The 16,219-nt window shown below is 38.9% G+C and overlaps 2 protein-coding genes across 7 annotated transcripts in view; both read right to left on the bottom strand.

Moving 5' to 3' along the window:
• LOC113138637 (nipped-B-like protein A) overlaps positions 1-1,520 on the bottom strand; it is a 28,326-nt gene extending 26,806 nt beyond the window's left edge. For all 4 annotated transcript variants that reach the window (XM_026321217.2, XM_026321219.2, XM_026321220.2 and 1 more), the window contains exon 1: positions 1,138-1,520. The gene's annotated coding sequence lies outside the window, so the exon portion shown is untranslated. The remainder of the gene's footprint in view (positions 1-1,137) is intronic.
• Positions 1,521-2,837: 1,317 nt separating this feature from the next.
• Positions 2,838-15,841, bottom strand: LOC113138895 (excitatory amino acid transporter 1-like). Of its 3 annotated transcripts, XM_026321733.2 has the most exons (10): positions 15,598-15,835; positions 14,785-14,991; positions 13,684-13,821; positions 7,927-8,131; positions 7,716-7,758; positions 6,862-7,130; positions 6,530-6,763; positions 5,950-6,144; positions 5,401-5,535; positions 2,838-4,800 (listed from the first exon to the last, which is right to left on the bottom strand). In XM_026321733.2, exons 2-10 carry the CDS (start codon positions 14,966-14,968, stop codon positions 4,593-4,595), a joined length of 1,611 nt encoding a protein of 536 aa, XP_026177518.1. In that variant the 5' UTR covers positions 14,969-14,991; positions 15,598-15,835; the 3' UTR covers positions 2,838-4,592. The 3 variants fall into 3 exon arrangements, with proteins under 3 accessions (XP_026177518.1, XP_026177519.1, XP_026177521.1); XM_026321734.2 differs by lacking the exons at positions 13,684-13,821; positions 14,785-14,991; positions 15,598-15,835 and having other exon boundaries at positions 7,962-8,098; XM_026321736.1 differs by lacking the exons at positions 2,838-4,800; positions 5,401-5,535; positions 5,950-6,144; positions 6,530-6,763 and having other exon boundaries at positions 6,994-7,130; positions 7,962-8,131; positions 15,598-15,841.
• Positions 15,842-16,219: the final 378 nt, after the last annotated feature.

The following is a 16,219-nucleotide window of genomic DNA, read 5'->3' as shown; positions in this document are numbered from 1 at the left end:
AATATTGTAAACATTACATTAGCTAGCTACAATGCTACCCCAACGCTAGCACCCAAAGATTATGTGGTCTCCTTCAGTAGGCAGGGGCTTGGCTGACAGCTGTGAGACTGACAGGCAGGAGGCAGCACAAAGGAACAGATGCACTGTGATGGTGGCGGCAGTAATGGGGGTCTGCATCCTCCAGTAGCCAGCAGCCACCGTACGGATTCTGCAAACTGGCTAACTTGCAGAAAGCACCCTACCTACATTTGTTGTGGTCGCAAAAATATCTAAGTTAACGATTCCAACTGAAAGCATTACCATAACTCCCACAGTGAAGTAATGTTAACTACAGAGGAGGCGGTGTAGCTTGTGTTCAGTCCGTAGTGTGTCAAAACATTTCAAAACAGACCAGCAAGCAAAACCAACACTAACCCTGCCAAAGGTCCTACCAAAACCAAAACACAACGTAAGGACTCGACTAACACAAAATAACCCTAACTTGACGAATAACTGCCGCTAGCATTAATTTAACTGTTTACCCCAGTTAGCTGGACCGCGCTACTTCCGAACAAAACCATCACTGCCAAGAAGTTGTCTGCCTGGATGCTCCGAGCTAACCGCGAAGCTACTGTTACACTTATGATAGCAGCTAAGACACCGCCGCTAGGTGCCCGACACTCGCTAACAACAATAGTCGTGTTTTAATAGCTAGCTAGTTATGCTAACTAGCTCTGACTGTTGTTGGTTAGCTTCTAATGCTGCTCCCCGTTCAAATAAAGGGGAGGCGATTCGAATAAGACAAGGAAGCGCTACTCGGGGTTACGCTAATGAAGGTTATAGCTAATTTTGCTTGAGCTCGGAAAAAGGCGACGGGTTTGTGAGGGTAGATGTAAAGGCAGCGGCACGGATTCTTATTCCGTGGCAACGGCCCAATCCTCGGGCTCGACAAATGACATCCAGTTGAGGCCGTGCGCCTCGGCGGAGCAAAAACACACCTAGCTAGCTGGGCTGGCTAGGTCGCTAGCTTCCGTTACCTCCCGGTCAACGATTACGACGCCGTAGGTGGTCTCACAGCAGAGCGTTTATTAATGTTGTTATTAATAAACGCGTTTTGTAAAGTTCGGCTCGTAAAGATAGATAGGTGATGATATTTACCTTCGGATGTTGCGTTCAAAGGGAGGGGAATGTTTTAGCTTGGTTGGTGTCCGTGTCTCTAGCTCCCCCTTTCTTCTCTCTCGCAGCTCCTCCAGAAGGAACTCGACTGGCTTGCCAGCTAGCTGGTTAGCTAGCCTGCTAGCTATCAACAATAATCCGGGTCGGACCGATTCGTTCGTCTTCCGTCACTCAAGGGTGAATGTTTCAGCGTACATTCATGGGGAAACATTCGTTCTTCGGAGTTTCAGTCGGTCTGCGCCGACATAAACAATAAGTGCAGCCAATTTCGACAGTAAATGAGAAATATGACGATTGTTGCGATCATCAAGAGGCTCTCCTCTCGTAGAACAAAATGCCGACCGGAAGTTCTGCCGTCTGACTGACCAAAGATCTCAGGAGTGACTCCCTCCATCGGCGCCAAACAAAATACCATGCAACGTTTCGGCTTCGAGCCGCTGGAGAGCGATATAAGACAAGTTTGCTTTCCTTGGCCCATACAGCCCGCTGTCAATTCTGGCTTGGGTAAAAATAACTTTAAAAAGATTATATAAATATATAAACATCATATATGCAATTCCTACAGGTTACACCGATTTAGGGTAGAGGTAACGTTAATTTTTTTTAATCTTTAATGAGTCTATGCAATATTTAAAATAAACACAATTTGAATGTATCAAAAGTAAAAGTCCTCATTTTAAATCGGAGCTACTTGTAAGTTATTGTAGTCATTGAAATTAAATCTGTAATAATGTTTTTAAAGAGTCATCATATGCTTTGTTAAAATAACTTTCCATAAAGCAATTTGCTGTCATAAATGTAGTTACAAGTAGGCTATACTATAAAATGTAATGGAATAGAATAGAATGGGAAATGTCATAAAATTAAAATAAATAAAGTGCAATTATCTAAAAATTGTACTTAAGGACAATTCTTAGTAAATGTTCATAGGTACTTTCCACCATTATGTGTATGCGTGTACTTTAAGTGTGTCCAAATGACCTGTGTATGTGTGCTTTAAATGTCAACACAATTTTCATATATCTCATCTGGAGTAGCTATATTTTTTTAATACTTTTTTTACACACTTTTTTTGCACAGTTTGAAAGTAAATCAAAGAGTGACAAGTAGTTATACAGACAAGGCATCTGCATCTAGCTGATTATCAATTTCAACATGTGCTTAGCAGCAAAATAAGTTGCATGTATGTGTAAATCATAATGTGCATGTGACTGTTCTTTTCAGGCAGTGCAAGACAAGTGTTTTTAAGGTGATGAGATCAGTGTTTGACCTCAAGGTGTCAGCATCACCATTCTTATGGGCAAATATGATGGCTATTCTGAGAACAAGTCGTGTGTGTGTTACAGAGATAGGATGGACTGTAGATAAGGGTTCCTGGTATGAAGCATCAATTCCAGCAATCACAGCCATGGTAGTTGGAAGATTCTTGTTACCTCATGAAAGATATTGTCTCAAACTCCACTCCTAAAGCTGTTCATTACAGTACGGGATGTACTGTTATGGGCAGTGGGCAGCTTTAAGGTATAAATATGTGTTGTTCTCTGGCGGTTGCTTCACTCTATCTGCCACCAGGTAGAAAAACATCTATTTAACACATATCTATCCTTGAAGCTTAACTTGTAATATACCGATGCATTCACAAGTTTTTCAGATGTTCACAATAAAATAATAAACACAACCACTATTTTGATTTTTTTTATTCAAAAAAATTAATGCAAAAAAACCTACAACTATCGTTCAGTGATGTGCGTGTGTATGTGTGTGTTTGTGTGTGCATGCACTTGTGAATTAATAGGAGAAACACATATCAAACGAGATGCCAGCAATTGTAAACAAGGCAACTACATCAATTTTCTCAAGTTTTAAAAGAAAAACATTTGGTCCTTAAAATCAGCCAGTTTTGCATTTGTAAAAGAAACAACAGGTATCATTAGTTTGTAAGAGCATGGTTACAGCATCTTTATATATGCAATCCCTAAGTAACCTTTTACAATTTAAATCTACAATTAATGTACAAATGTATCTACATTTCTCTATACAAGCACAGTATATTCTGAATCACCATCTATACAAAGCAATTTCTATATAAATGTTACATTTGTTATAATGAATTAGTTCAAATATAACACAGCACTTATAAATTTAAGCTAGCTAGAATATCAGATGGGGAATCGAGTGAAATCAATTACTTTAGAGCATGTATTCAATCACATGAAATAAATGTTAGATGTTATCAACTACAAGAAATGCAAATAGTCAAGACCCGAATATAGTCTAACACAATTTAAAACTTTTTAGCCTACCAACTATTTGCTAATTTAATGTAAAAGAATATTTCATACTGACAAGTACAGTATGGTTTTATCATTTTTAGTTCAATGCCCATATTACAGGGTCTGTATAAAGAATTAATTCACAATCACTATTAGTACTTATCAGGAATAAATTCATGACTACCTTTCCTATTAAAATGGTACTTCATTACTGTGCTGGTTAGTAGTTTGTATGGGTGGGTATGATTTAATCAAATTATGCAGAACCTTTGATAAGATTTGGATACAATTTTTGGTATGTTTTTGATTGAAATATAAATGTTTGGTTTGTCAGTCTTATTGAGCGTAGTGATTGGTTTAGGGAATATCTCTAATGAAAAAGCAACACTAGATAGTTGCCTGCATATTCAAACAGTTTGGTTTAGCCTAACAATAACCCTGGTTTGAACAGTTAGGGGACAGAAACGTATGTGTCTTAAAGTACATCATTCATTCCTCCAGCTGGAGCCTGTACACTAAATTATAGAAAATAAAACCACTAATGTCTGTACATAATTTTGTAAATAGACAGCCCTTCTTTCCCTAATGAAGTTAACATGGTCACCCCAGTGGACCTGCATGATATCCAACACATTTCACACCACTATCCAGAAAGAGTGTGATTACGGTTTTGTGTTCACATATAAGAATAACAAAAGAAAAACAATAATAAAGCCTGTAAAGGTCTCTGCAAGTACGTGTCATGTACACACCAACGTTGTAATTTGCTGGGGTGGTAAGATTCACAGCAATACTGGCACCTAGTGAGTGAGAATAGTCATCACAGTTCTGAGAGGAGTTAGATATGACATGCAGGCCACCAGGGTCTAGAGCAGTTCATTTGACATAGTAAACAGATCCCACCCTATGGCAGATACATATAGTACTCTGAAGAAGCATCACAGCATAAACCCTTAGAGAAGCAATGCAGCAATGCACCATTTCAAGCCTACAGTCTGACACAGCAGAGCAGACCTCCCACACTACTGGAACTTATCTTGGATGAAATATTTTAGATGTAGACATATTTGAACCCTCCAATCCATATGACAGGAAAGTTTGTGGATTAAGGTGAAATTGCAACGCAGTGGTTTCTTAAGAATGTATGCAACAAAAAGCTTGCCACTACATCTTGGTCTCACTGTCGACAGGCCTCTCGTTCTCATGTTCATTCTCCTGGCAGATGAGTTGATATGGCTTCTTGTCTGCCTCCTCCACCACTGAGTTGCCCACCTCAAGGTCCTTGTTCTGTAACTCGTGGCGAGACAGGTGTTCTACTATACCTGCACCAATTGAGTCTCCAAGGACATTGGTAGTGGTACGCAATCGGTCCCTGAGAAAAGACAGGGTGAGACAAGGTGAGGAAAGGATATAGGGATTGGAAAGAGAATACAAGACACAACAAATGAAGCAAGAGAAGACAAAAGAAAAACACAAGACAAAACCAGAAGGTCTAAATAAAACAAGAACATTAAGCAACTCTAATGTATTCTCAGTTTATTCCCAGTTGAGTATCCAATGTGTGTAAATGAAAATATCATTAAAATACTGGAGGCAGTATTAAACACTCTAGGCAGGCATCAAACCACATGAAACACAGCCAGTAGATAGGCGGAAGTAGGGCTTAGCACTGGGATTGGATGCTGGCTGAATAAAAAACAGAAGGACTGAAATACATGGAATGTGAAGGGAGTGTCTCTGGTAGCTGTCTTGTAATCAACTCAAGAGCATACACCACACCAAGTTGATCTATTAACCCCTAAGATTCCCCTTTGGTGGTAATTCTTTGAATTCAGACCACCTCTGTTTCTAAGTGAACATTTTCCAGTTTCTCATAAACAGTGCTACTTGAGGAGCACTGCTGACTTTATTGTGTTTATTACTGACTTTCCCATTTAAAATTTATTTAAGCACTCATATAGCTGATACTTACAGGAACCAATCAACTGCAATAATGAGTGTGATGTCATCAGTGGGCAGGCCAACAGATGTTAGCACGATGACCATTGTGACCAGTCCTGCCTGAGGAATTCCAGCTGCTCCAATACTGGCTGCTGTGGCTGTGATACTGATGGGAATACAGGTCAAGAAGTGCAGATGAAGAAAAACTTGGCTGAGTATGAATATGAACTGTGTAAAACAAAAATCATTCACTATAATACAACTTCAAGACAAATATGTCCCAGGTTTGACTGTGCAAATATTAATCATTACATTGTGTTGAATATGGTCACTCCCTTTATTCCTTTGGCATTATTTTGGGTTAAATAGTCTTTTTGCCATAACAAAAGACAGATGTAATATAAATATTCTCTTGACACACCAAAACCTCTTAGAGTAGAGAATCTTTACGGATCAATTTGGGTTCATTTCCGTTGTACAAAAACATGCTGATTTAGATGTTGTAACTACAGTGATACAAATTTTTGAATGAATGATATTATCAATCATCATTTAAATAGCTAAAGTTGACATCATATACCTGATGGTGAGAATCTGTCCAAAATTAAGCTCATAATCATTGACCTGAGCAATAAAGATGGCTGCCAAGGCTTCATATAGAGCTGTGCCATCCATGTTTATAGTGGCACCAACAGGGAGCACAAAACGGGTCACACGCTTATCCACTTTGTTGTTTTCTTCTAGGCATTTAAAAGTGATGGGGAGAGTGGCAGAACTAAAAGAGAACAGAGGGAGAGGAAGATGGCAGAAAGAAAGTGTGAGAGTTCAAATTACTGCAGAAGTGAGACATTGAGGAAATATGGTGCTGTGAGTGCTTTAACACAGATTTCTCACTTACAACAAATAAACAAACAAATAAATCATCTCTATCAGCTCTCATTTGCCACATTCAGGGACTGACCGCATAGCAATGTCTAAAATCATTCACTGCAAAGAATGGATCAAAATGCAACATTTGCATTTTAAAACGGAATCATATATATTCATTTATTTAATTTGTTTTATTGTACAGTATATAAAAACGATACACTTCCCTGTATGTGCAACTGCACTTCACTAGAATTCTCCTGACTAGTTGAGTTGAACTTAAGTTCACATACCTCGAGGATGTTCCTAGTGCAGTGATCAGTGCCTGCAACAGCCCTGCAATGTAAATAAAGGGGTTCTTCCTGGTGATGACAAAGTAGAGCGTTGGCAGGACAAACAGGGCGTGGATGAGCAGACCACAAATGACTGTCACTGTGTACATTCCCAGCTGGCCACCCATGGCTGTAATGTCATCCATCTCCACGATCTTACCGGCAATCAGGAACAAGATACCAATTGGGGCATACCTAACAATCGTTCATGGATGTTATTCTAAATTTATTCAATATCCAGTAATTTGTTAATTATTACATTTGTTCATTCATTCAACCCTCTTTGCACTTACCACATGATTATGGCAACCAGCCTCATGATGGCTTCATTGAGACAATCAAAGAAGTCCTTGAGGGGTTGTCCCTGTTCCCTCATGTTCCCGATGATAAGACCAAAGCACATGGAGAACACCACCAGGCCAAGAGCATTGATTCCATTAACTCTACCTGGCACTGGGATCATCTCCTCCCGAGCTATCTCCTGGCTACCATTGAGTGCGAATATTGTGTCATTTACTGTTATTTTCACATGGACTACTCTCTTGGTGTACTGTGTCTTGAACTAGATTTAAAAAATGAAGGTTAAAGAGAGAGAGAGATTAATCCCTGGGATAATAACAGTTTATAGATGCTTTTCTACAAGAATAACATTTGAGATCAAGAGTCACTGAAGATTCCAGCTCAATAAAATTGCATTTCAGAAGTCAGTTATTTGTTTGTGCTTTCAAGTCCTGTATTACCATATGGTACACAATCCCACGGATGTGGAACAACTCAACTGTGTCAGGTGTAAGCATGAGCAAAAAGACTGGCTCATTAGGTCCTCATAAAAAAGTCCCACCACTGTCTGAAATGACATGTATATACTAACCCTAACCCGGTTTTGCAATTTTTATGTTGAACTATGTGAACAGAGACTGAGATAAGCTAGTTGACAGAAAGCACATCTAATGTTTACTTATATTTGAAAAAATCTAGATATAATTACTGAGAGCATAAAATGAATTTCCAGTGCAACTGGCAAACCTTTAAACCATGCCAAACTACTTGACTACTGATGGAAATCCACTAGAGTGAGACAATTAAGGACCAAAACATTTTATGTAATTGTAAGACAAGGAGAAAGGGCCACTGGTTGGAGACTTACCTGACTAGTACAAGCGTCCACAAGGTTAGGAGGAAACATGTTTCTGAAAAATGTAACAAAAACAGGTACATTGTTGTAAAGATGAACAAATATGCAAATTTAAATGTACAGTAAAATGTCAATGTCTGTCATTTTTTGTTGACAGACCCCGTGCACTGGAGTGTTCTTTTGTTGTGTGGTGGATCAAATGCATAAGGGTATGTGTGGATACCTGATTAGATCCAAGAAGGCATCAGCAGGGCTGACCTGTTCTATCTGCTGCTGCTTGGTGAACTCATCCTTCGATCCTTTTCCAGGGTGAATAATGAGCACCAGGACTATACCGATGAAAACAGCAATGATGGTAGTGGTGGTATAGTAGACAACTGCCCTCATACCCATTTTACCAGAAGCACGGCTGTCCAAAGCAGCCATACCTACAAAGGACACATTGTATAAATATTTTTATATCAGTATATATACTGTATATATATGTATATATATATATATATATATTTCCACGTCCACCTAAACTCTTATTCATTATATCAAAAACATGGGTTGACTGTGGAGTGCTGTAGGACTTTTCCTGTAGAGGGAGCAGTAGTATAGGAATGGCGCTACACTTATCTTTATAAGCAGCTTCAAGTGGCACCAGATTACCCGTCACTAAACAGTTTTGAGATTCACTTAATGCTTTAGTGACAATCAATCATTTCATGTTATATTTGTATTCTATATAAGAGACTTTGCAAGTAAACACATCACACTCAGGGATATGTACCAGATCTTACTAAACAAATAAAGAAATATATTGCTACATGTAGGCAATATTTCTTTTTATTTGTAGCATCAAGAGAGCGAAAACATATTTCTCATATTTTCACAGAATGCAATAATTTCTGAATTAAATTAATAACAAATGTGTCACTGCTTTCTGTGTCTGTGAGCTTACAGTTTACCTGGGAAAAGGTGCCGTAACTATAGATGGAATACACCTACAGTATCTGGATTATGTGCCTATCTGACCTAACAAAGAATGGCAAGAAACACAGTCTGACTCTGACATTTACTGGTGGACAAACACTCACAGCACTCAGGTGCACATCTAATATACAAAATGTGTATATATCATTTCTTTATATATAGATAAATCAATTCCAAATTATGAGTTGCAGGAAAAAACTCCAAAACCAATGGTGATTTTGTACTTTTGCATCATTCAAATCACTCTTTATATTTTGTTTACAAAGCCATATGTGCCCAAGTGTGATATTTGTTGTGAGCACAGGGAACAGAGTGTAACAGTCTGAACCCAACAGAATATTTGTGTTATGGAGGGAAAGATACAGCAAAAATGTATCTGTATTATGAGAAGAAAATTGAGGAACACCATGCCAAACCAAGACATAGAAAGTAGCTGTGAATAACAGACTGCAAAAAGAGAAAATGCGTTTCAGCATGATTAAAAAAGAAAAAAAAAAGCTGATCAAGTTACACAGAAATGCTTTGCTCCCTGTTACATCTTGTAACTTGCATTCTTGTAACCGATATCAGATCCTGTCAAATTATACATTAATTGGCCGACTAAAAAGCCACAAATCAATTTCATGTTGTATGAGAAGGAGTTTTGACAATGCTGGCTCTTAGTTAAGAATAAACAAACTACTGCTGGAAAAAACTGAAGATTGGTGTGAGCCAGAGTGAAGGCCCAGGCCTGGAGGCTAAAGTGTCCTCCCCAGCTCTAATAGCGTTAAGCAGGCTTTGAGGTAATAATAGTGGTAAAAAGAAATAAGGCCATTCAGAGAACTGTTTTTGGAAACAGTCAAGCTGTCTCAATAGGTGTGACAGTGGTGTTGTATTTTCAAAGTGTCAGGTCCTATTATTTGTATTATCTTCATTCAGAACTGCACAAGGCAATGCAGGCTTTGTTTGGTTGGAGATCTATGTGTTCTTTTTATATGTATCACTTTGACACTGTGTATATCACACAGCACAGTGTGTGAGTGTGCATTAGACTGTGTGTAACTCCTGACCCTACTTTGCCCCTCTCTCCTCTTGTCTCAACATGCCTAGGACTTCATCATGTTCTTTCTGATCCTCTGCCCCCCCCCCCCCCCCCCCCAAAAAAATTTCTCCTCTCTCAACCACCTCTTGTTTCAGTGCCCCCTAGTATCCTCTCTCATACTCGTCCTCCTAACCCACACCCCACTTCTTGCCTCCCCTCCTCTTTTTTTTTTTTTTTTGCATGCTGATCTTATTGCTGCAATCCTCTTTCACTGCTGCTTTTTTCCTCCCGACAACCATGGCCCCCTTCTCCTCCTCTTCCCTTTTTGATAGCCCTGGGAAAACTTGTTGACTTAGTCAGCCCTGCACACACAATGATCCCCAGCTTGTTGTCCAGGCAACAACAGACGCAGCCTCACCAATTCCATCCTTTCAAAAGAATGAAAGACCCAAGATTGAAGGAGCACAGGGAGAATGACTTTCTTTCTCATATGGGGACTGTTCGTCAAGAACAAAAGCAGGCAAACTTTGGGGGGGCATCGTAGCAACTGCAAGAGGTCTGTCCAAAGAGCAATTAATGCTGGGCAAAGATTGAATTCATAGTTTTAACAAGAATTTAAAAAGGCCTACAGACAGAAAGTATCTTTACAAGTCTAAGTAGTTCATAATCTTAAATTAGAATTGGAGTTCAGCTGGAGATCTGCCATAACTTATATATTTCCTCACATTTCATGCTAGAACACACTTAAAATAGTGCTTTGCAAGACCTCAAAAGATTATTTTTGTTCAATACATGTTGAGGGGCAAATATTCAAAAAAAAAAAAAAGCTGTGGCAAACTCAGTTCAGCTTTGATACAAATGTACTTTATCTTACAGCCTCTAATGTGACTGTACAGTAAGTTAACACTACAAGTGACCATTCTACTGAGGAAGACCTATTACTTTACACTTTACCAGCTACTTACACATTGTACTTTAATACCCACATTCAACATTCATCCTCCTTTTTATTTTTTTCCTTGGCCTGGTATTCCCCTTGACTCCCTCCCTTTCTGACATTTAAGCTTCCCTTATTATGACCTCCTCTGTAATCATTTTAATTTTACTTTTTATTGTGCACAACCCCTCTTTCAGCCCCTTCTTGGCTCTATAAGTAGTCAGTAGTATACTCTCAGCAAAAAGCCAAAATGGATTTTGGCGCAAATGCATGTTGAGTGGTTAGTGGTCAATGGACAACAGAGTGAGCATGCATAAGAGTTACAAGAGACAACAAGAGAGAAATGTTGAAACAAAAGTAGTTATTAATGAATTGTATCAATGGGGGCCCTATGGTTTTCTCTCTCATTCTCACTGCCTCATTGAAATTTATAATCCCTGATCCTTTGTTCTTTTGCCTGCCTGTCCACTATTTTCCTTCATTTAATAACCTTCAGGGCCCCTCTTTCTGATTTCCAGTTTAGCCTCACTTATAGACAAGATCAAAACTCAGAAGGAATTTCTTTACAACCAATTTCACATACAGCCACAATTCACTGTGTGCACAACAGTTTGCAGAAAAGAAAAGAACTCATAGGAGCTTAGCTGTTAAAAAGACCAGTCTACTAATTTATCTAATCATCGACTGCTTCTTCTATTTTCTTGTTTTGAAAGTCAAAATTCCTTCCCGTTCGCATGTGTGTTTCACAGCTAGCTAGCTTGAAGAGCCTTTTTATGTTGCAGTTGTTCCAGTGACCTATGACCTCAGTGTACTCTGTTTTTTAATGGATTGCTGATAACAGCACTACAGGATATTGAAAATCACCATGCAATCACAACATGCATCAAGTGAAGTTGTCCACCCAAATGTGCACTGAAGAAAACAATGTTGGCTGAGGCAATTATAAGTGATGAGACACTGTGATAGAGTGGATGTAAGAGCAGGTGTAATAATAAGATGAAGATGATGAGTTTTAAGGCTTTCAAAAGACAAACAAATGTCAAGAAAATCTGATTTGTGCCATTTAAAGTGTGAAATATGAGATAACCTTTGTTAGATCAGTAATCAAAATTTATCTCATCTACATTTTCCAATTCAATTTCTGCATTTCTGTTATTTCTGTTATGCATGGTAGTGACATCTTCCAAACACATGTATCTATGTCTGTTCAATCAGGAAACAAAAAATTACAAAAAATATAAGGTATGCTAATGTTCTGTGGTAATGCAGCGTAGACTTTCCAAATCAAGCTGCACAACTGAATTAGTATTCACTGATAAATGAAAGCAATAGAGAGAAATACAACATATCCTGAACAGATAATTTTAGGCCTGTTCCTGGAAAATGTGAAATGTTAATGAGACAGTAGTAATTTGATTTTTATAGAAATATACTTTAGTAATTGACTTTCAAGTCTAAGGCCAATTTCATAGCAGACAATGTTGTGCCCATATAGTATACTGTACAAATCTAATAACTTGTATATGGGCACATAAGCAAACAAGAGAGGACATGTATGGCTTGGCTACAGCACAGCACACCTTGTTGATTTCTACATGTTGTAGCTGTGGTCATGTGATATGCTGTCAGAGGATGCTGATGTTACGCCCCACTGCAGGACAAAGCTGCTTATTATCAGACAACGTGCCTCTGTCATCCCCTCAGGAGCCCTCCCTCTTGCCCTGTCAATCGCTATTCCAAGGCTGGACATTTTATTTCAGCATATCCCACCTACATTTATCAGTCAGTGTTGACCAGTGTTTTTGTAATCTCAGATGTTCTGTAACTCAAGCTATACTTCTACTTCCATAACAAGTACATGCTCTTCTCAGCAACAAACTCACAGGCCTTTGCATGTACCTGGGTGTCTGGCTGGGCTTATAAACCATATCAACAATGACGAATAAACCCATTGCATCCCTGTATTATACATGAAAACCTCAATGTTTGTGTTATTTGAATACATTGAACTTCAGAAGAGAGAAAATGCACTGAGACCACAAAGTTATCCAGCCTACAAATTTTGAATCGCTTGTTCAATTAAAACACAATAATGTTGAGTCATGTTGCTTTGGTCATGATGTATCAAAAATGATGCCCATTACAACATGGGTCAAGCATGTGATTGAAGCAAGTATTGTATATTCCTCTCTCTCTCTTTCTTTAACACATGAGGTCATCCTAACCAAGTACACCACTGGGCCCAAAACCAACAAACAGCCTTGTCTGAACAAATAGCTGGCTCATTCTACCACTCATGTGGCACATTTTGGTCAGTGGAGCCACAAAACAGCAAACAGCACTGTCACTGGTTTGAACCTTATACAAAGAAAACACATGCTACCTATAAAAATGTAACTTAAATCTCATATAAACACAGTCAGTGGTCCTTTTCCACATGTGAAAACTGATGCTGTGTAGTGATACAATATAAGGGGGAAAAGTGGTAGAGGGTGAATGGGTTTTTACCCAATAGGGGCTATTTCTACTGTGGCCACCAAATGTGAAGGGAGCAGAGGAGCCATGCTGAGAACACAGGAACACATATGTGGTGCAGATGTATACATTCAAGAAAAAAAAAAGATGGTTCTTGTTATATCAGGGGATGCACTAGAGTGCAGTGGGTTGTGACTAAGTTGTTTAATAGAGCAAATTAGTGTCATACAGGCTGGAACTGTAAGTTTCTTATTTTAGATGTTTGATGTAATTTGAAATTTAATGACAGCAACAATTTATTTATTGTATTCATGTTACACCCAAATGGGAGTGCTGTGTGTAAGATGCGGGTGTGTAAAACGTTGTCACGTTATTAGTCAGTCTTACTGATACAGTTATTTCTATTAGATCCTTATATGTTTCAACTTATCAGTGAGGGATATCAGATTGTCTAAAAGTAAAAATCTTACTGTTCAAGTTTCAAATATAAAACATTTAGAGGGAAATCAATAAAATGAACAAACACACTTTCGTGTTACAATGACACAAAATTGTCCAGATGTTCATACCTGTAATGAGACTGGAAACCAACAAGGGCAGCACCAGCATCTGTAGCATTCTCATCAGCAGTTCACCAGGGAAAGAGAAGAACTTCACCTCCCGGTAAGACATGTTATAACGTCGCAGAGCAAATCCCAGGATGATACCTGCAGACATGATCAGTCATTAAAGAAACGTTATTTGACACCAGTACATAAAGATGATCATATTACTGCAAAATGTAGTATATATATACAACCTGTGTCTTTCTGAGTAGGAAAATTACATGTGTTGAGTCTCATTTTCAAAAATAAAATACAGTGAACTCACATCTATTGGGGAATAATGCAACACAGGCGGGTTTATGCTGTGGAGGGTGAAAGCATGTCATTATTTGATCATTGCTGGAACATGTATTTACTGGCAATTTGACAATAGAGGGTAAATCGCCAATTTGGATGCTTCCCAGTAGCATGGATTGTGCAATGACAGTCACCTCCGCCATCTGTCATCCTGTTAAACTTGATTTTCTCGTTAAATATGAAACAGATGTTTTTTTCATCATTATCAGTGAAATCTAGTTTCCCAACAAGTCTGTTCACTGCAGTGGTAACCCACCAACACACCCAGGTGGCTGACCTGTTACCCTGAAGTGAAGAACCTTCTGAATATAATAATCAATCAAATGAGTTTATCGTGGTATGGTGTAATTCTAGCAGGGCTGCAGATGTGCAGGCAGTAGGTGGGCCTGACTCACTTCCTACTGAGTGAGATTCAGAGGTTAATGGCAACAAGGCAAAGGTCAGCAACAGGGTCAAGCAAAGGCCAACCAGCTAAGTTCATGTGAGTTCCCGCTATTCTCCTAACTGGTGAGTAGGTTCCTATTCTTTTCTTTCTTCTGTTCTGCTACAGGGTATTGATGGCCTTCTTCTTTTATCAGTTTGACTAGAGGAGGGGTAATGTGGCGATAGATGAAGAGAAGAACAAATAAAGTCTCTTTCTTTATCTGTAGTTTTAAATAAACAAAACAAACTATCATATCAAATGAATTATCAATAGAGTCCAATGGCCAAACAGTATTTAAAGTGACAGTGGCCCACACCAAAAACTACAGAAATATTCCCACTCACCAATAATTACAGCTGCGACAGTAAAGATCACAAAGGCATTTCTAATGAAGAATCCCTTCATATCTTTCTTTGTGATGTTCTGCACTCTCTTCTTGGCGAGCAGTGATCGGGACTGGATCCTGGACCGGATCTGTTGTAGGCCACTCTGGGTCCTCTGTGGATGCTCCCCATTGCTCTGAGTCATAGCTGCCGCTGGATTCTTCAAATCTGTTTGAAACATGCAGGAACTTGAACTCCACTAAACTGTGACAGGTATTCCACAATGGTGCTGAAAACCTCTTTTTAACCCCTCTCCTGTCTGTCACACCTCTCCTTTGGTTTGAGGCTTACACGTTGCCTGATTAGGAAACCCAAGCTCTACTCAGTTAATAATAATATAAAGGTCTGTAACTACTGTCTATAATTGTTCTGCTACACCAGACTTACTTAAATCAAATCTATATATAATATGCAACAAACTGGATGCAATTATAATTTATTATAACATTTCTGAAGATATTCCTTCTCATTTGTAGAAAATATGTATTAATCCAACAAATTCTCCCCAAAATTAATTTTGAAAACAAACATACTTTAACTTTTCCATCAAAGAAATGCTATAATTCATGTTTGAAGAACATCCACATCTCTGAATGCATGCAGACTTCCTCATATATCCTTTCTAGTAACAACAATACACGTGCGCTATAGACTCTAGAGGTTCTGCTGATACACATACACAGATCAAGTTTCTCACGTACTCAGACACGCACAGATCAAGCGATAAAATGCATTTGTAGACATTTTAGACTGAGAGAGAAGTTGTTTCTGTACCTTTAGATTTGAGCAATAACTTCCTTTGGCGTAATGTCTTTTTTTTTTTTCAGGGGAAAGTTCTGGTTTTGTTGGCGATCGGTGTCAGGCGCACAGAGGAGCTCTTTGGCTGTGAGTTAGCTGGTGTGAGCAACCAATAATGAAGGAAAAGAAGCAAGGGGAGGAGATGTGGAGGAGGGAGCAGCGGCAGGGATGTGGGAATGAAAGCACCAGTGAGAGAATGGGGGCGGTGCTGTAGTAGAATAAAAACTACTGTTAGTCAGTCACAAGGTGTGGGTTTGTGGGGAGGTGCTGCAGGGTCTAAAAAAGTGAAGTAACATAGAGGAGGGGGAGCTTTGAGATGGAGGGGAGCTTGGGGAATAATGAGCTTTCCAAGCAGGGAAAAGAGAAAGGACCTTCTTGTTTTCCTCGGCTGCCCTCAGCCTTCCTTTCAAATGTTTTGTCACACTTGATAAGTTCAGCCTGATTGGAGATTCCTGTGGAGCATGAACCAACAGAGAAATAAAAGTCCCCTGTCCAAGAAAATATATAGACATACCTTAACGATTCATGCACACACATCAATTAATCTAAGTTCGCCTTCTTTTTCTGCATGTTAGTACATTACACACACCATACAAAG

The sequence above is a fragment of the Mastacembelus armatus genome, chromosome 9 (genome assembly GCF_900324485.2).
Source record: "Mastacembelus armatus chromosome 9, fMasArm1.2, whole genome shotgun sequence".
NCBI lineage: Eukaryota > Metazoa > Chordata > Actinopteri > Synbranchiformes > Mastacembelidae > Mastacembelus > Mastacembelus armatus.
Note: the sequence above shows the minus strand (reverse complement) of the source record. Positions and strands in the feature narration are given on the sequence as shown.